The sequence below is a fragment of the Phacochoerus africanus genome, chromosome 4 (genome assembly GCF_016906955.1).
Source record: "Phacochoerus africanus isolate WHEZ1 chromosome 4, ROS_Pafr_v1, whole genome shotgun sequence".
Classification (NCBI taxonomy): domain Eukaryota; kingdom Metazoa; phylum Chordata; class Mammalia; order Artiodactyla; family Suidae; genus Phacochoerus; species Phacochoerus africanus.
In genome coordinates, this window is record NC_062547.1 from 54,282,312 (window position 1) to 54,303,791 (window position 21,480).

General features: G+C 34.9%; 1 protein-coding gene across 1 annotated transcript; it reads right to left on the reverse strand.

Annotated features, from left to right (window-relative positions):
- Nucleotides 1–18,871: 18,871 nt before the first annotated feature.
- LOC125124537 (olfactory receptor 2T11-like) lies at nt 18,872–19,831 on the reverse strand. Its single transcript, XM_047774622.1, has one exon. The coding sequence runs from the start codon at nt 19,829–19,831 to the stop codon at nt 18,872–18,874; it is 960 nt and encodes a 319-aa protein (XP_047630578.1).
- Nucleotides 19,832–21,480: the final 1,649 nt, after the last annotated feature.

The window sequence follows — 21,480 nt, forward strand, 5'->3', positions numbered from 1 at the left end:
ATCCAGACCCATGAAACCCAAACAACTTAAAATAAATTAACCATAAAGATGTCTTCACTGAGACACAGTGTATTACAAAAATCATAATTTTTTAAAATGCCATTTTAAAATGTAAACTGTATCAATGCTATACAATTACATGTAAAATGTATAATTAATTCACTTCTTAGATTTATGAGAAATATAAGAACCCTTAAGATATAATCTGCTATTTATATTTGCATTGTTAAAAATTCTCTAAATACTATAGCACCAAAGTAAGTAATATTATTACTTTTACTATTTAGCTAGATACATGAAAGTCATATTTTAGTTTAATGTGTTTTTCCAAAAGAATGAAGCAATTTGTGGAGTTCCCGTCATGGCGCAGTGGTTAACGAATCCGACTAGGAACCATGAGGTCGCGGGTTCGGTCCCTGCCCCTGCTCGGTTAACGATCCGGCGTTGCCCTGAGCTGTGGTGTAGGCTGCAGACGTGGCTTGGATCCTGCATTGCTGTGGCTCTGGAGTAGGCCAGTGGCTACAGCTCCAATACGACCCCTAGCCTGGGAACCTCCATATGCTGCGGGAGCGGCCCAAAGAAATAGCAAAAAGACAAAAAAAAAAAAAGAATGAAGCAATTTGAAATTATGTGAACCTAAGATAAATTAGTTTATTTCTCATGTTTGATGTTTTAAGAATTTCTGCTTATATTTTTTCAATTAAATTAACCACATTCTCTTTAAGTTATTAATTTTTGGCCTAAATATTCAAAACTAAGAAATAAATATTAGCAGACATGTCTCTACTGTGCATTTATTGAACAACATTACATAAAATATATGAACCAAAAAGTTTAGAGACATATATTGGAAGACTCTGAATAAATAACTTGTTTATTTCCCCAATAACCTGACCCTAAACAAACCAGAGAAAACTTGTACAGAAGTTATCAGAACTCCTTCCCCAATCTTGGCTTGTGACCATCCTGGGCTATTAGTGACTTAACCTACATTATGTAAATCTCTGTGGACATATGCTATTCCTAAGTGTCTAAAGAAAAATAAAAAGTTTTAAATTGTACCTCCAGAAAAAGGACTAGAATTAAATTAGTGCTGCTCCTGAGGTTCCATGAAAGTATTTAACATAACAACTGTAAAGAAAAAATATTAATATGTTTTTTAAGAATTTTTTCAAAGAAGTTTACTCAGGAAATGATTTTTCTTAAATGAAGTAAGGAATGCTTTCAGGAAATCAAGCAAGTGAGTGTGAAAGTATGGATATACTACAATGTACTAACCCTAATTTTATGTTTATTTCTATTCACCACAGAAAAGGAAGGACATGTTAAATACCATTTAAGAACAGTTATTCAGAATTAAATATTTTTGCTTATACTAATCATTAAATACATCCAGGCACATCAGTAGCTGGGAACTCCTAAAAGAAAACTGTGTTTGATGAAGTTGGTTTAGCAAGGTATATAAATAAATTATGCATATATATATATATATATAACCTTAAAAATAAAAAAAGGACTACTCAAATCCTTATTCAATTTTTTTTTAAACAGGAAGCTATTTTGGTTGTTATTTTTGTTTTGCTTTTTGTGGGCTGCACCTACATCATAAATAATTTCTCAGCCTGAGGGTCGAATCACATTTATAACTGCTAGCCTATGCCACAGCAACATGTGCTCTGAGTTGTCTCTATTGCCTCTGCTAAAGCTCATGGCAATGCTGGTTCCTAAACCAAATGAGTGAGGTCAGGGATAGAACTTGCATTTTTATGGATCCTACGCTGAATAGTAACCATTGAGCAATGAGAGAAACTCCCTCAAATCCCAAAGTTCTCTGCTTCAGACACTAGACAATTATTTATGTTCAAGGCCTCACTGTTTAGAACCTACCTTGAGAACAGAAGAGCCCTGTTTCTGAAAAACTCTCCATTTCATGCCTTCTTATTCACATCACCAAACAATGTAAACCTTATGCTGATAAATTAGAGAACTACACATTTCAAAGATAAAACTTGGTGTTCAATTTTATTTCAAATATTTTAGACAGCTACTACATACATGGCTAAAAGGACAATCTGAGAGGAACATGCAGAGTATGTAAGGAGATTATACGAGAGTGTCAACTGGAGGTGTTGTAATTACAGATTCTGGAGATAAATCTCAATGTTTGTTTTTAAAAATATCCCTTTCATATTAAATTCATATCATTAAGGAAGAGAGATTTGATCCTATGGGTCTAAGGTAAGGAAAAGTACCTATATATCCCATTTCCTAAGACCCTTTGGAAAACTAATAATGCTACCATGTCTAAATAAATTGAAGTAAAGTTTTTCTCAAAGTCATTCGCTAAATCTTGCTTATGATTATGTCCAAAACCCAATACCAAAAGCAGCAGAAAAGACCAATAAAATCTTCCCTGTGGGATTTATACTTCTTGGCTACTCTGAATTTCCCCAGGTAGAAATGGCTTTCTTCAGGATCGTGATCATCATGTACACCATGATCATTGTCTCCAACATGACAATCATCTTGATCTCTTGTGTTGACCCTCAACTTTACACCCCCATGTACTTCTTTCTTAGTCATCTTTCCTTCCTGGATCTCTGTTTCAACACAACCGCTGTACCCCAAATGCTGTTCAACTTGTGTTGGCCAGATAAGAGAAGTAGCTATACAGTCTGTGTCATCCAACTGCGCATGTTGCTCTGTGTTGGTGCCACACAAGGCATCATGCTAGTGGTGATGACCTTTGACTGTTATGTTGCTATCTACCAGCCCCTGCACTATCCTATCATCATGCATCCTCAGTTCAATTGGAAGGTGATGCTTATGTCCTAGCTCTCTGGCCTGACAGAATTTATTACCCAAACTCCCATCACATTTATGCTGACCTTTTGTGCAAACCACTGTCTGGGTGACTTTCTATGCCAGGTCCCATCCCTCATACAGCTGACTTGAGAAGACATTGCCATAACTGAGTGGCAAATTGTCTCTCCTTTCTCTTTACCATCATGCCCATGGGATTTTTCCTGACTTCTTATGGATAATAGCCCAAGCTTTAGGTAAAATCCAATCTGAGGAAGGGAGGCAGAAAGCCATTGCCACCTGCTTCTCCCATCTTACTGTTGTCTTCATGTATTATGGGGCAATGGCTGTAGTTTACACAGACCCTAAGAATCAATTCATTTCAAAATATGGAAATTTGGTCTTCTTCTTTACTATGATTACACTATTGCTGAACCTTTTCTTCTACACCCTGAGGAAGAAAGAGGTGAGGAGTGCCTTGCAAAGAATTCTGAGGAAGGTGATCAGCATAAGGAAAAAAATAAACTGATTTTATGTAACAGAATATAAGTTGAAATAGAGATATGCACTCACTCTGTATAAGAGAATCTTTGAATTGTCATTAAAACTGGGTGGTTTTAGGGCAAAGTAGAACTTTATGCATTATTCTTTATGACTACAGTTTTACAAGTCACTTTTGTAAAAAAAAAAAAGAAAAACTGTATAAATTAATATTTTGTCCACCTATTAAATGTTTGAAAAAGATCTCTCTAGTGAGGCACATTATTTGAAAAATTAATTTTGAAAAATTTATATTTCTTAAATAATTTAGGCAGCATGAGCTAAACATTTTAAAATTAGAAAATCAATAACTTACAAATTACCTTATATGTCTTTTAAAATTAAAAAAGGAAAATAGAACTATATATCACAAATTCTTTTAGACAAGCTTAAAATGAGGGAAATATTCCTGGAGATTTCCTGGGTCCTTTCTATCCATGCAGCCTGTCTTCTTTAACTATGAGAATGACATATTAGGTATAATGAAGAAATGTTACATACATATACTGTACTATGTTTTCCTTTTACTTGGAATTTTGGTTTTTTAACTCAAAAAAGTGAGGTTCCTCTGAGGTGTTTAAATACATAAAATGTGTTGGTACAGATGTTTAAGTTCAACCCTTATTTATTTATTTATTTATTTAATTAATTTTGGTTGCCCCCACAGCAGGTGGAAGTTCTTGTGCCTGGGACTGAACCCATGTCACAGCAATGACCCAAGACACTGCTATGACAACACCAGATCCTTAACCTGCTGCACCACAAGAAAACTACCCTTAGTTTGTTTTCTATTTTCAAAATAAATTACAAATTTATCTAAATTACAATTCTCAATATTCAGTCAAATCTATTATTTGACCTACAAACAAAACATGAGGCTATTTTAAAATAAAATATAGTATTAAAAAGTTGTTTATCCTGTGTTTTTTTTCCTGTAAAGGTTTACAAACTCAGCCAAAATACAAGTGGAGTTTTGGAAAAAGAACACAAATATTTAATGGTGGTCCCAGCAATTTTTAGCACCATAAATTGAATTGGCAATTTCCATTGAGGCTTATTGAATATTTTGTAGGCCCTGTGCTATTTTGTACACCAAAAAATGCTATGAAATTACAAGAAATTGTGAGAAACACAGGAATACTCTGATTTATCACATTGTTTGTAGTGGTTGCCAGATGTCATTGGTGAGTCAGGTGGAAGAGAACAGAATATTGGTGCATAGTGGAATGCATATTACACACAGAAAAAAGAGTAAGCTGAAAATAATGAAGATTAGAGTAAAGCTTTTTTTTTTTTTATTTGTGATGTGGAATTTCTTTTTCAAAATATGAGTATGGAAAGGATGGGGATTTTTCTTTTTGTGGTATTTTAACAAGCAGGACTTGTGGCTTATGTGTGTCTGATGCTTGAATCTACCTTGTCTTCTTGCAGGGTAGTGTAGATTGTTTCTCGCTTACTGGATTCTTCTCTTGAGTGGTCATTACCTTACAACAGTTTCCTAAACTCCTTTAAAAATCCCTCTCTTTAATCCCTTTAAGGAATTTTAAAAAACCCTGGCTATTTAATTATCCTACTCTATCTCTAATATAACTGTATATATTTAAAATGCACAATATCATGTGTGAAACATATTCATCATGGAATCATTACCAAGCTCAGGGTAATTAACCTATCCCTCAGCTCATACCTGTAACTGACTGTGTGTATATGTAGTAAGACTTGTTAAGATCTACTTTCAGCATCTACGAAGTATTCAGTATATCATTATTCTTACCATGCTATATATTAGATCCTCAGATTGCCTTATAACTAAAAACTTGAACATTTTGTGTTACATTGCCACATTTCTGGCCCATGGCCATTATATGTAATATAATAACATTGGTGTATATTAATTATATTATATAAATTATAAATATATTATATATTATATTATAAATGCAAATCTCACGTTCTTTATTCATCTGTCAGAGGAAATGTATGTTGTTCCCAATTCCTGGCTATTGTAAATAATGCCAATTTGGCTATTGTAAAAAGTAAGTCTTGTAAAAAACATGAGTATCCAGATAATTCTTTGAAAAACTGATTTTAATTTATATGGGTATATACCTATAAAAGTGATTGCTGTATCATACGGTTATTTCAGTTTTTTATTTTTTTTGAAAAAAATAACCATAATATTTGCTATAATGAATGTACCAATCCATACTCTCAACAGCAGTGTACACAGATTCTGCTTTTTCCACATCCTCGACAATAGATGTTGTCCTTGCTCTCTTTGATAATAGCTATCCTATCAGAACAATTTGCACTTAATTGTTTATCACTGCTATTCAGCACATTTTTATATGCTTATTGGATATTTTTATATCTTCCTTGGAAAAAAAGCCTATGCTGGCTTTTGCTTTGGTTTATTACCCTAGAAATCATTGCCTAGAACCATGTCAAGGATATTTTTTCCTGTTTTCTTTCTAGGGATTTTACACTTTCACATCTTACATTTAAGCCTATTATGCATTTCCAGTTGGTGTTTGTGAGTGGTGTAAGCCTATACTTGTTCTCTGATAATGTTGTTGTTGTCGTTTGTTTTTATGGTTGCACTGTGATATATGTTAAGTTCCCTGGTTAAGTGGTGTAAGAGAGGGGGATATTCAGCTTTCCCAACACCATTTATTGAAGAGATTTTACTTTCCTTATTGCATATTCTTTCAAAAGCAATCATTTAAACATACACATAAAGGTTTATATCTGGGCTTTCTACTCCTTGGCACTGGTTTATGTGCCAGTTTTTATACTAGTACCATATTTTTTTGAAATATATATGTATACACCTTCTTTGGGGTTGATTGTTTGGGGTTATGTCCATTTTATGTAAAGTGTATATTATGATCATTACTGCCTTATTGATTCTCTCTCTGCATGATCTCTCCATGTTGAAAATGAGGTGAGTAATCCTCTACTATTATTTCTTTACTGTCTATTTTTGCCTTCAGATATGTTAATTTTTATATATTTTTGATGGATTGACCCTTTTATCATTTCATAAGGATTTTCTTTGCTCTTGTTACAGCTTTTGAATTAAAGCCACGTTTCCTATGAAAGAATACAAGATATTCTCGATCTCCTTCCCTTTGCATTGTAGATCTCTTCTGTCCTTCACTTTTTGCCTATGGATTGTCTTAATCTTTATGTGAGTATTTTTAAGGCAGCCTGTACTTGAATCTTTATTTTTTCCTCTACTCAGCCACATTGTTAATGTTGGAAAAGCTAAATCTTTTATATTTAGAACGATTATTGGTGGTTAAGTCCTTACTATCACCATTTTTAAACTTTTTTCTGATGGCATTTTTTTTTTTCTGTTCACTTTTGCTATCTTTTTTGTGAGTTAATGATTTTTATGTAGTGTCATACTTTGATTCTATGATTTTATTTATGTGGTTACCTATTACAAAGTTTTTGTTTTATAGTTACTATTAGGCTTTCATAATACACCTCATAGTTATTATTTTATTTTTAGTTAATGAGAACTTATCTTCAATTAAATAAAACCATTGACATACTTTCTTTTTCCTCTCATAGTTTATGTTGTAATCTCAATTTAAATCACTTTATATTGTGTACCTACTAATATAATTCAGTCGTTTTAGCTATTTTCAACATATTTTCATTTTAATCAATATACTAGATGTTTCATATTGTTTATAATTGCCAAGATATAGAAGCATCCTACACTAGATGTTAAAGTAATACACACACCATCACTGGAGTTAGACTTTGAAAATTGGCTATATACTATTTTTATCTGTGAATATAATATATTCATGTTATCACGTTTTAATTATTACCTTTCTGTTGAACCATTAATTTATTATTTTGACAATTTTATATCTTGGCAATTATAAACAATACTACTATGACAATTGAGATGCATGAATCTTTTTGAATTAAAGTTTTCTTTTTTTTCCAAAATATACCCCAGTAATAGAATTCCTGGGTCATATAATAATTCAGTTTTTAGTTTTTTGACAAATACCATGTTTGGGGAACTACTCTGATTTCTACAGTGGTGGGAATCTTTCATATTAACAGTGTAAGCCATTTTTTCCACATTCTTACCAACATTTGTTATTTGTGATCTTTAAGTGATGACGTTATAACAAGTTTGTAGTGATATCTCATTGTGGTATTGATTTGCATGTCCCCAGTGATTAGTGTTGCTTAATGTTAACCATGTTTTCATATGCTTGTTGGCCATCTGCATTTCCTTTTAGAAATATGTTTATTCAGTTCTTCTGTCCATTTTGAGTTATTTTTGTTTTATTCATTTATTTAGTTAGTTAGTTAGTTTCAATGTTGAGCTTAGGAGTTGTTTAACCAACTAGGATATATCCCAGGAATGCAAGGATTCTTCAATATCTGCAAGTCAATCAGTGTAAACACCTTATAACAACTTGAAGAATAAAACCATATGATCACTTCAATCAATGCAGATCGATCTTTGGATAAAATTCAACATCCACTTTTGATAAAAACTCTCCACAAAGTGGACATAGAGGGAATATAACTCAACCTAAAAAAGGCCAATTTAAAAAAACCCACAGCTAACATCATATGAAATGGTGGATATATATGTACATATTTTTTTAGGGCTGCACTTGGATCATATGGAATTTCCCAGGCTAGGGGTCTAATTGGAGCTACATCTACCAGCCCATGCTGTAGCCACAGCAATGTGGGATCCAAGCTGCATCTGCGACCTAACCATTGCTCACAGCAACACCAGATCCCTGATGCACTGAGCAAGGCCAGGAATTGAACCCACATATTCATGGATACCAGTTGAATTAGTTTATACTATATCACAATGGAATACCCTAATGGTGAAAATTTGAAAATGTTTCCTCCAAGATTAGAAATAAGAGACCTGTGTGTTATTGGGTCACTTAGCCTTACAAAATAACTTGAAGAAACATTGTAAATCAACAATACCTTAATTTTTAAAAAGCTATTAAGAATTCCTGCTGTGGCACAGTGGATTAAGGATCAGGTGTTTTTTCTGTAGTAGCTGAAGTTGCTATTGAGGCCTAAGTTGGATCCCCAGCCAGGTGCAGTGGGTTAAAGATCCTTTGTTGCTGCAGCTGTGGCATGGGTTGCAGCTGAAGCTAAGATTCAATTCCCCAGCTCAGGAAGGTAGATACTCCAAGGGTGAAGCCAATAAAATAAAATACGTTAAAACTATTAATAATTTCAAGACATTGATATTAGGCATTAAGGCAAGAATGGGGACCATTTCATGATGGAGAACTGTGCCAATGGACAATCTCCATGTCCAAATAGCTGATCCCGCATGCAGAATTATTTCTGTTTCTAGTCACTGCTGACTTAAAAAAATGCACATCATGGGAACTGTCAGTTAAGTTTTGTTTGTGGTAAAACGAGGACTATAGCCTGACTATTTGATTCAGGATGTTGGCATCCAGCTATACTTGGACTATGATTTTTCCCACCAACTCTCTTAGAACTCTGGTTTCTCTATGAGAGATTACATGACTTCTCAGTCTCCATAGTCATGTGAGAAAATTTATTATATTAATTCTTTCTTTCCTGTCTCTTTCCCTTGATATGTATATAATATCTATGTAATATATATATATATATATATATAATATTTATCTATATATGTTTATAATATCTTCTCTCTATCCATCTATATAAACTATAGTCTATATTTATTTGGAGCATCCTAACTCATACACATCCTCTTTGAATGCTTTCATAAAACCCTCAAAATATCCACTATCAACAGACTGACTGATTACTACAAAGTAGCTCCTGGATAAAAGAATATTTCTTTATTTATGTTAGTACACAGATATGATGCCAACTCTTGATATCTATATAAGCTGCCTTAAAATCACTGATTTCCAAGAGGTTCCATGTTTGCTCAGCAGCAGGTTTAGAATCCAACAAGTATCCATGAGGATGTGGGTTTAATCCTTTGGCCTTGCTCAGTGGGTTATGGATCCAGCATTTCTGCAAGCTTCAGCACAGGTTGCAGATGTGGCTTGGATCTGATGTTATTGTGGCTGTGGTGTAGTCTGGCAGCTACTCTCTGATTTTACCCCTTGCCTGCTAACTGCCATAAACCACAGTTGTGGCCATTAAAAAAAAAGTAAAATAAATTAAAATCTCTGGTTTCCCAACATTTGTAATGATAAATGCTTCCTCTTAGATTTCTGTGACTTCCCAGAGGATTTAGATCCCTATAGTCACTTCCTAGGTCTTGCTTTTTGTAGTCTAGATATCACTTAATATACTTTATATTATATATATACTTTATTCTTTCTTTCCCAGCATTGTTAAAGATTCCTCATCCTAGTTAAAGACAGCTGTGTGAACTACTGTGAAAACCAGTATGACATTTACTGCTTTTCTATGATGCATATACACATGTACATGTATTTGCACACTTCAATTATGCAAGACAACTTAATAAGGTATTAAACTAAGCATTTTCATAAATAATTTTTATATAAAAATTAAATAAAATATAAAATGCACAGTTATAAATCCATATATGTTGGTTACACATGTAAATTAAAAGAAAATATACATACTCATGTATTCACCGCTTGATATAAAGAAAATTATGGAGTTCTTGTTGTGTCCCAGCAGGTATAAGAACCTGGTATAGTGTCTATGAGGCTAAGAATCTGGTGTTGCCATAAGCAGAGCTTAGGTCATAGATGCGGCTTGGATCTGGATTTGACACTTAGCTGGGGAAATTCCATATGCAGCAGAGTGTGTCCATAAAATGAAAGAAAGAAAGAAAGAAAGAAAGAAAGAAAGAAAGAAAGAAAGAAAGAAAGAAAGAAAGAAAGAAAGAAAAGAAAGAAAGGAAAGAAAGAAAGAAAGAAAGAAAGAAAGAAAGAAAGAAAGAAAGAAAGAAAGAAAGAAAGAAAGGAAAGAAAGAAAGAAAGAAAGAAATTACCAATACACAGAAACTCTACTCATGTGCATTTATTCAAAAAAATCTTATTTTCCTGACCTCTAACCTGGCTTTTTAAGTAGAATGCTTTGGTATATGCTCTGTATACTTATCTGTTTATCTGAGTATATGCTAGAGGAAGCGAGTCATGCAGGCTGCATGTGTATATTGCAGCCCTCTTGCTGCATTGCCACTTTTACTGAGTACACCTGTGGTGGCAACAGGCAACAGGGTCTGTGAATCTTCTTTTCCAAGACTGGTTATCAGCCATGACATAGTCTCCATTCTAGACAACTGACTCTCCTGGCATCAAGTGGATAAAACTTGCTTATTAAATATTATATTTAGTAAAACACATTAATCACTGACAAATTATAATAAATGAGAAAAAAAATCTTAGAGTTTAAGATGGTGCTTTGTTATGAAGTGAAATAATGTATACCCATTTAAAAATTATAGGCAATGTTTAATGATGCCCTAAATGGTAAACAATACAATAAATATAAAGCATTCAAGAAAAAATTTTGAAAAAAAATAAAATTTTATGGAAAAGAGCCACAAATAAATGTACCCCAAAATTGCTTCCCTGATGGAGAAGGACTCTGGATAACTATCTCTCTTTTAATTTTATAAAATGAAGGGAATTGCCTTAGAAATATACTTAAACCATAACCCGAACTTATATGAGAAATTACAGCAACATATCTGGAAAAAAAATTTAAAAAAAGAAAGCATTTGATTATATCATCCTAATTTCTTCTAGAATGATATGGAGTAAAAATGACCCAGAATATTTAAAGATCAGAGCCTAATAGAGAGGGCAGTTGCACATATATCCATAATAGGTTAATGACAGTTTACAACTCAGGATTCTAAAGCAGATCCATTAAGAATATCACTTTTCCAACTAATTATTTATCCTATACATTGAAGTGATATATAAGGAGTTCAGGTATCCAGGGCAATAAACGATCCAAACCCCATGAGACTCACACTCAGATGTCTGACTCTAGAGCTTGAATACTCAATACAAATGTTTCCTGTGTGTTAGGAACAATAATAATGATGATGATGGTGTTGACAATAATAAGTAAAACAAGAACTATATTACACACAATGCTCATGCAAATGAAGAGACTGAGTCACAAAAATGTTAATTTGCTATTTCTCAAGCCATAACTGGTAAATTTGGGGTTGAGATGCTTATCTGTGCTCTTAAACACAGAATATTGACTTTTATAATAATGAAGATTTAAGCAAAAATCTGCTCAATGCAGAAAACCTTTAATAAAATTTGTAAAACAAAATCAACATCAACCTTTCATAGTCATGCTTAATGTAATTTTTTAATAGTTTTTTTTGTTCCTTCTGTTTGTTTTGTTCCCCTAATCATGTATGCTACTTTTAAAAAAATACACCAAGGGCTATAGTACAGTTTTAGCATAATGTCATTTTGTTAATTATCCATAAGCTGGTACAAGAATGATGGCACTTTGGCCCCAGACATACACCTGATGGAGACCTAAGTAGAACATGAAAATAATCACTTTTTGTTTATTTCTTTGTTTTTATTTTAAATTTATAGATTTATCCTTCCTATGGGGATAAATCAGCAAATATAGGAATAAAGGGGAGCAATATAAACTCTCAGATACCATCTTAAATGCCTATGAGTTCAGTACCTGATGTATAAGTTACTTAATGAATAAATAGAAACTTCTAAGAGCTGTACATAAAAAAACAAACAAAAAACAAACAAACAAACAAAAAAACCAAAACAGATTGCTAAGTGACCAGATAAAAAAAGTGAAACGTCTTTACCTGACGAGGTAACAGTGCAGACTTGGAAAATCTCTCTCTTAAGAAGACTTTCTTCTTGACTGTTTTAACTCCTAACAAGTGAGAAAACTGTACTCTAGTTAGATAATAGGCCCAAATATACATAGCCCCAAAATTTTAGAAGCCAAGATTCAAACACCAATGATTTTCACTACAAACCTATGATCTTAAGGCCACACTAATTTGTAGCTCAAATTGGTATATGAGTTGTAAGTAATTTGAAAACATGTAAACAAAATAGGAAGGGAAAATATTTTTAAAAATCAGATCAATAGCTGAATAATCACTTATTGGGTATATACCAAAGTAAAAGTGAATATTTAAATAAAACCTATAGGAACCCGGCCCAGGCAGGGTTCACTCTGTACAAATTGGTCATGAGGAAGATACCAGTTGTCTAACTAATCCTCACTATAGCAATCCAGTTGCTATAGGTTAACAGGAAACACTATCCTTGAATCAATGTTTTTTAGATATATGATTGTAGTAGACTCTAAACAGCCTCTCCTACTATTTAAAGAGGTTTTAGTGGGTATGACTCCCATGGGCCAATAGTGTGGATCACTGCAGCCTTGACTGGTGCTTAGCCCTGGCTGATCCAGCCAGGACAAAGGGAATGTTGAATCCATGAGACATTAGTAAGGGTCTCTCTAACAGTGAACTAATGATTGTTGATCAAATGGCTACAAAAGAAAATATAAGCGCACACACATGACTCTTATTCTGTTTCTGGGCAATATGATATTATTTTATTTGAAAATGCACAGTGGGATATGGCAGAAATAGTACACTCACAAAAATAAAGTCAATGCTATATTATCATGTTTTTATTTTTTTTTTCCTCTTGTCATGGCTTAAAGTGAGATCTTACTTCTCTGTGCAGGAATTGAACCTGGGCAGCCTGTATGAAACCAGGAATCCTAGCCACTAGACCAGATATAGGCTAGAAGAAGAATTGCCCTGATATTGCCCCCATTGAAAGCAATACTTCAAGGAGGCAAAGGCAAAATGGGAATAAAGTTTAATATTAGATATACAGTACACCATGTGTAAAGTACACAGGGAATTATTCTATTTATCTATGGCAGAAGCAAAGCAGTAATACACACCTGAATAATACATCCCCCTGAATGAGGAGTGTGCAAGAGACGTGATTTAAACCACTTATATGAGGCAGTTCTTCTAGGTCTTTGTCTTGCTTTGGCCAATTATCTTATTTTATTCTCACACCAGACCAGACCTATCACCCACCCCCCCAATGGGTGTGCATATTTTTGGCCAAGATGGATTCCAAAGCAAGGAATTGTGGGAAGGTTATCTAAAATTATTATGGTGTGTCAATCCCTCCCTTTCTGACCTGAGGGAGAGGATCTCTGCACAGGTGTTGCTGGGGTGTCCCTGGGCCCCAGAATAGGAAGTAAGTGATGTCTTTATTCTATGTCCAGGCAGGGTTAGCTCCTCTTTTGATCCTGTAGTTACCGTTACTTAACAGTTCAGAGAAGACAAGGACCAGTTATTTGCCCTGTGCCTATTGTTATTTATATCTTGGGGTATAGATAAGTGGCTGGTTTTAAATGTTGTAAATGTTCACTCTGGAGCCCTCCTATCTCTTGTCTCAGGAATGTAAACAAGAGACTAGGTGTACCTATCTCCTGCCCCAGGAAGTGTAAATAAATGGCTAGTTGCAATTGTCTTCCTGAAGCCCGTCTGTCTCCTGCCTCAATATAACAGAAGAAGAAAAGTTACTGGTGCTATGAAAAGAGGATAACCAGTAATTCCTTATGTACAACAAGTCAGGGTTTGAGAAACATTACAATCATTCAAGATAGGATGGAAAAAAAATTCAGAACAGTATTGGCGTTAAAGAGAAGTAAGAAAAGTCTCTGAACAACACTCAGAAACAACACTCAAAAGAAAAACCAAACACAACACCATTGTAGGTACTTTGAAGTACTCTGATATTCATGTTAAAGATATCTTGTTAATGGTATCAGACACAAACTCGTTAAAGGCAAGTAAATAGAAGTCAAAACAGAAATCTGCATACAAAGCCAAACTCTTTGCATAGTGTTGAAATTGCAGAGGAGTTTTCAGTAACCAGTGACAGAAAATCATTTATTATGAATATTTCTGGTGCTCAAGATCATGAATTTTTTTATTTATACAAATTATAGCAATATTAGATATCTAACTTTCAGTACCATATTACTCACTGATGATAGCTTAAGACAGCACCAACGTAATACATTCAGGGTTTTACTGCATAAACGGTGTAGTAATGGGACATACCATGCCACTGATTGATGCAATAACAGTGAAGAGGCCAGAGGATGCTTACATATACATAAGAAAGTTCTTGCATTTGAATGGGAGAGAAATATCAACATTTATGTTTTATAATGTATGAGGATTTTGAGATTCAAAGTACCAATGTGATTTGCCTACGCCTACCAAATGCACAAGTAAAAAGATACTTGTTTCATTTTTCAAAATCATTGTGACAACAAATATAAGAGTATATGACAACAAAAAGTAACACTCATAAGTTGTGCATCCATGTAGTTTGGATTTCCATTTGCATTGTGGAAGATGTAAGTAAAACCTTAGGGTATGTTGTAGAGAATGAAGAAGAAAGTTCGATGACCTAATAGATTAAGCTGAGAAATTGCATGTCCATGGGAAGGTGTGGTAGAGGTATAAGAAGACCCGGAGCTCCAAGATTTCCACCTGAATCTCAGAATGTTTACACCTCAGTACTGAATGGTGATCACAGAGTGAACAATGCAGTGGAAGGGAGGCATAGCAAATTTCAAAAGCTGATGATTGTGGATTATCCTTCAATGTGGTGATTGACTGTAGTGTTAACAGATAAATGACAAGGCAATAAACAAATGATAAGCCAGGTTCTTGGTGATCATGTCAAATTCGGCCAGCGCATTCATGATGATACTGCTAAAATCAAATGTGTATAACCAGAATAGTTAACAGATATAAAGCAAATAATAAGATCAATAAATACTTCAGAGCAATTGCTCATTGACTTAAGACAGACCCTGTCAAACTTTAGGATGGGGAAGAACCAGAATAAATGTGTAATCCAAAATTCATCATGAATTACAATGAGAATAACATAAATGAAATTGTAACAAATTTTAATATTTGTTTTATTCAGCAGATCATGGGCTCAATGGCTTTCAAAGGCTTTTTGTCATGGACCAAGTATCCCAATGGACATTTTGGACAGGACCAAATATATAGGATCTCTTGGAGTCTCAATGTTTTAGAGAGCACCAAATGTCATTCAAAAAAATAAGAAAGTCTTAGGGTTTAACTTAGTGATCCTGTGTCACCTTAAGTTGGAATTAATCTTGTCATCAAAGAGGTCATCATAAAGGCCAGTATAAAGCTTGGGTATGTGTGTTTTCTTGGGGGAGTGTTATTAACTCTTAGATAATTATGTTGAAGGGACAAGATGCTACTTTATGATTCCAAATCACATCATGTCATACAATAAGCTCCACCCAGGAAATAATATATGTTAAACAGGCTTTAATTTCACAAAGAGAACAATTCACTGAAATAAACTATGAAGAACTTTTTTGTGCTGCAAATTCCAGGCATGAAAAACATACATTGTATTTTCTTACATAATAGATGTTCAGTCTGTAGACATAATGATAATAGTTGTTCTTCCTGTCATTCTTGTCATTATTGTTGTCACAATTATTTGTATGTAACATACTGCCTGCTGATTTATGCAGGTGCTCCATGTGAATTACACCTAGTGGACAACCTGAAAAATATGCTTATGTTTAATTTAAATTCAATCCTGAGAATGGGTCTTGTGGCTTCCCTACAATCTTAATATTTCTACTTTGTTCATTTACAGAAATCCTACTTTTTTTTTTTGTCTTTTTAGGGCTGCACCCACAGCATATGGAAATTCCCATGCTAAGGGTTGAATAGGAGCTGTAGCTGCTGGCCTACACCACAGCAACACAGGATCTGAGCCTCATCTGTGACCTACACCACAGCTCACAGCAATGCCAGATCCTTAACCCACTGAGTGAGGCCAGGGGTGGGACCCACATCCTCATGGATACTAATCAGGTTTGTTAACCACTGAGCCACAATGGGAACTCCTCTACTTGTTCATTTAATGGTTGGCTTCCCCAAATGTCTTTCATTTCTTCTCAAATTTTTAACAATCTTCCTTGTTCTTCACAAACAGAAACTCTCCTCAATTTTAAATGCACTTAGAAAATAGGAGCTATCAAAATAAAATTTACCTTTGATTTTATCACATTTTCTCTGCTTTATCCCTGCTACAGTCAATAAATGGGCCATGATCACTGGAAAGATTAACTTCACTTCCAAATTGCTTTCTATGCTCTCTGTCACTCTCAAAGGCCACCCCTCTGGAAAAACTTTATTTTTCAATAATCATCAGTTTCATCTTTGTATAGGATTGTTTCCTTAATCATAACTTAAATATCTCACAACAAGAAGTCACATTGAAATCACACATCCTTCTAGCTACTGCTCCATTTCTCTGATCTCATCCCCCCCCCAAAAGATGAACTCTACTCATCTTGTCCACTTAATTTCCTTCTAATTTACCTTGAATATTTTCCTAGCACAAATTCATTAAAATTGTTTTACTACATTCAAAAGAAATATTCTTTTTGTCAATTATAATGATCACCTCTCAGTTTTTATAATCCAACACAAAATTACATGTGTTGATTTTGAATATATTCTCCATCATTGAACTATGTGTTCATCTGTGTCTGTGATATTATTTCTTATTCCATTAATAGGGATTACTTACTCCCTATTAATGGAGTAAGAAATAATATCTTGTTTGTCTCACTTGCTTCTCAACTGAACACAGTTGATTTAAGTCTCAGTCTCAAAAATTTATCAAACAGATTTCAACTCATTTTATGTCTTTAAATGTTGTTCTACTCTGAAGCCTATCAGATGTAAACCTTCAGTCTAGAACTCTAATGTGAACTCAAATTGTCTTCGCATATCTAACAGGCAACTGAAGAGTCTGAATAACTGAATTCTTGATTTCTCCAATTGTAACCTGCTACACTAGAAGTTTTCAAATCTCAGTAAATAGAAAATCCATTTTCCCTACACTTGAGCCAAAATGACTAATTTTTCATTCCACATTCTTTTCTAGCAGTCATTTTTTCCATGAGCTTAAACCTGAATTGCCACTACCTTAGTCATTCTACATTTTTCTCTCATTTGAAACATCTTAAGTTGTCTTCTGTACCCAATTAATTTCTCTGCCCTACTCAAACTATAGACATAGTCATCCTTCTAAAAATGTATGTCTTCCCAAGTTAAACTTCCACAGAAATTTTAAGATCCTCCCATATCACTCTGAGCAAAACTAAAAATGCCCTCAAGTACTTTTGTTGAATTGCACAAATTTGGGCACTGTATATTTTCTTCTCACAGATTTCATTTTTCATAGAACTTCCCGTTAAAATATGACAGGAAGTAGGAGTTCCCGTTGTGGCTCAGTGGGTAATGAATCCAACTAGGAACCATGAAGTTGTGGGTTTGATCCTTGGCCTCACTCAGTGGGTTAAGGATCCGGCATTGCCGTGAGCTGTGATATAGTTCTCAGATGCGGCTCAGATCTGTCATTGCTATGGCTCTGGTAAAGGACAGCAGCAACAGCTCTGATTAGACCCCTAGCCTTGGAACCTCCATATGCCATGGGTGTGGCCCTAGAAAATACAAAAATATATATATATATATATGACAGGAAGCACAGTAGAACTCTTTGATGTTAAATATTAGACTCTATTCACTTTCAGTAGGTGTATAACCCTCATACATTCATAAATTCATACTCAGTATAGCTCCACTCATCTACTCTTCACTGTGGCCAGTATTTGAAAGTCACTATTTTCAGCACAAGTGATATGAAAGTGATCATAGAGTTTATTTTTTTATTTTTTATCTTTTATTATCTCTTCAGGGCCACACCCAGGCTAAGGGTTTAATCGGAGCTAAAGCTGCCAGCCTATGCAGGAGCTGCAGCAACACCAGATCTGAGTAGCATCTGTGACCTACACAATAGGTCACAGCAATGCCAGATCCTTAACTCACTGAGTGAGGCCGAGGATCTAATCTGCAACCTCATGGTTCCTAGCTGGATTAGTTTGTGCTGTGCCATGACTGGAACTCCGATCATACAGTTTATTGTACACTGTTGCTAGTCTAATAATTAAAAACAGAATTAAAATTGTGATTTATATTATTCACTTGTGAATTGGTATTTTTCAATTACACTTAAATAATTGCAGATTTTGGCACCAAAATTTTGTAATGTTAGAAGGTTTTTTGGTTTGGTTCATCATGAAGCAAATGTTAATAGGAACAAATGACAATTTCATTCAACTCTAATAACTGATTTTTTCCCTCCAAGAGAGAAGAAGTAGGATTAGAGGAATTCTTTAACTTACTTAATAATACATTGTTTTTGATAGCCAAAAGGTATCTGGATAACTAATGAAACATTTTTGATTTCCTTCATCTGGGAGGAAGAAACCAGTCAAGTAAATCCTCTTAATTGACAACTATAAATAATCTCTGATAGCTGACCAGATAGTCTCTTGTGAAATAGGACACACAGAGGATGTTATTTGAAGAAATTATGCCCAGCCTATTGAATCTCTAAGCAATGCTCATGGACACTTTCTGAGTAGATAAACATTGTGTAAATATCTTTTTAAATGCCCCCAGGACATCCTTGTTTCTGAGGCTGTAGATGAGAGGATTGAGCATGGGTGTGACCATGGTATAGAAAGCTGATACCACCTTGTCCTGCTCAGGGGTGTGAAATGACTGGGGCAGCACATAATTGTAGAAGGAAGCCCCATAGAAAATGCTGACCACAGTCAAGTGTGAAGAACAAGTGGCAAAGGCCTTTTTCCGGCCCTCAGCTGAGCGCATGCGGTGGACGGTTAACAAGATGAGGGTGTAGGAGGTTGAGATAATAGAGATAGGGATAAGCAGCATGAGTACACAGCAGCTGTACATCAAGGTTTCATACAAGGATGTGTCAGCACAGGCTAATCTGAGAACTGCAGGGATCTCACAGAAGAAATGGTTGATACTTCGGGAACCACAGTAGGGGAAATTCATGGTGACAGAGGTAAGCAGAAAGCCATCCAGGGATCCACCAAACCAGGCACCAGCAGCCAGAAGAAGACACACTCTGCGGTTCATCAGGACGGGGTACCTAAGTGGGTTGCAGATGGCCACATAGCGATCATAGGCCATGAGACCCAATAGGAAGAACTCTGAGCCAATCATGGTCAAGTAGAGAAAGATCTGGATGCCACAGGCTACAAAGGAAATTTTCTTCTCTTTAGAAACCATGTCCACCAGGAACTTTGGGACAGTGGTGCAAATGAATATGGTGTCCATGATGGACAGCTGGCTGAGCAGAAAGTACATGGGAGTGTGGAGGCGAGAATCCACTTTGATCAAGAATATCATGACCAAATTTGCAGTTACGGTCACCGCAAAAATAGCAAAAATACCTGCAAAGACAACCCCTGTAGCTTTATTGTTTACCAGAAGTCCCAGGAGGATAAAGTCAGAGGATGAGTTTCTCTTCTCCACTAACATTTTCTTTGACAGCTCCAGTACAGCAGGAAATCACAAACACCATTAAAGAAAAAAAAAAGAAATAAAGAATGAAAAAGAAAGAGAGAGAGAGAGAGACAAAAGTTTTTCTATATGGCAATGTCAGATCCTTAATGCACTGAGCAGATCAAGGGATCAAATGTGCCTCCTCATGGACACTAGTAAGTTCTGTTTCATCTGAACCACAACAGGAACTCCAATACATCCATTTCTGACACTCTCAGTTTCCAAATAAGTAGTGGTTTCTCCCCTGTATCAAGCAATCTCCAACTCTCCAGACTCTAGCTTGGAATCTTCCAACTTAAATTAATTTGCATGCTATCTGCCTGGAAATAGCCTATTTCCCCAGCAGCTTAAGGGTTCAGTCCTAGAAGTCTCACCCTACCTCAGATGCCAAAAGCAAGTATAGGTTATTACCTGTGCTTCTAAACTACCGGCTTTATACTGAAATTTCTCATGCCCCCCCCCCATGAATTCAATTAATTTTCTAGAGTGTTTCCTAGAACTCAGTAAAATATTTTACATGTTAAATTGCCTGGTATATAACTCAGGAACATCCAGGTGGAAAAGATACATAAGTCAAAATGCAAATAAATAGAAAGAGGCCATTAGTCTTTGGGATTAACTAAACCCCTTAGGCTTCTCTTCTCCTTAGAGATCTAGGGGATGGGAATATAAAACTTCCAAACCCCTCATCATAGGGTTAGTTTCCAGGCTACTGGCCCCATCCTTAAGGCTTCCGTTAAGTAACTATAAATGCATAAACTTTGGCGTAGTTGGATGAACCAAAAAAAAACCCTGCAAGGCTCTTTTCATTTAGGAACTTCTGCAGGATTTTATGACCTCTGTGCCAGGAATGGGAACAAATATTATATATATACACACATATACACACATATATATTTATTTATATTTATATATATTTAGAGCATCACAAATAAAATTCTTAGGCTCTCTCATTGTCCTTTCAGGAGCTTTCCCATTATCTACTTTTTCTTTTCTGCATGCTTTTAGTCCAATCTAAGCAGAATGGAATGTTCTTGAGAAGCCTACATCAGACTAGGTCATTTTAAGCTCAAAACTCTACCTTCATATCCCACTTCAAGGCCCATCTTACTGTGACATTTTCACCTTCTGAAGTCATTTCCTTTGCTTCCAGTGCATTTTCTCTGGTGCTGCAGCTCTCATGACCTCCTTTCCCTGACTCTATGGGAGTCCTTGCTTCCATTCTAACCAGGCCTGAGTTTCCTCCTCACACCTGCACGGGGTCATCCTCTCATGTCTTTCAGGTCTTTTTTTCAAAATTCAGCTTATGAGAAATATCTACTCATTTAGAATTTTACACCTTTATATTTTCATATTCCTTAATAGTACCTGTCATACTTATTCATTTTATTTTGGGTTACTCTCCTACCCACTGGACAAAAAGATCAATATATGTAAGAAGTTTTGCCTATTTTGTTTACTCTGCATTTCCAAAATATAAAGTAAAATATAACACATGGTAATGTTTTTTGAGTATTTAAATGAATGATTAATAAAAATATGTAGTCCATCAAATACATTTTTGCTTTTTAAGATGATGCATTTTTGAAGTTCCCTTCATGGCTCAGTGGTTAATGAACCTGTCA

What these genes read in the sequence shown, in the direction of transcription:
- LOC125124537 (XM_047774622.1), bottom strand. Translation starts at nt 19,831, where the DNA reads ATGTTAGTGGAGAAGAGAAACTCATCCTCTGACTTTATCCTCCTGGGA.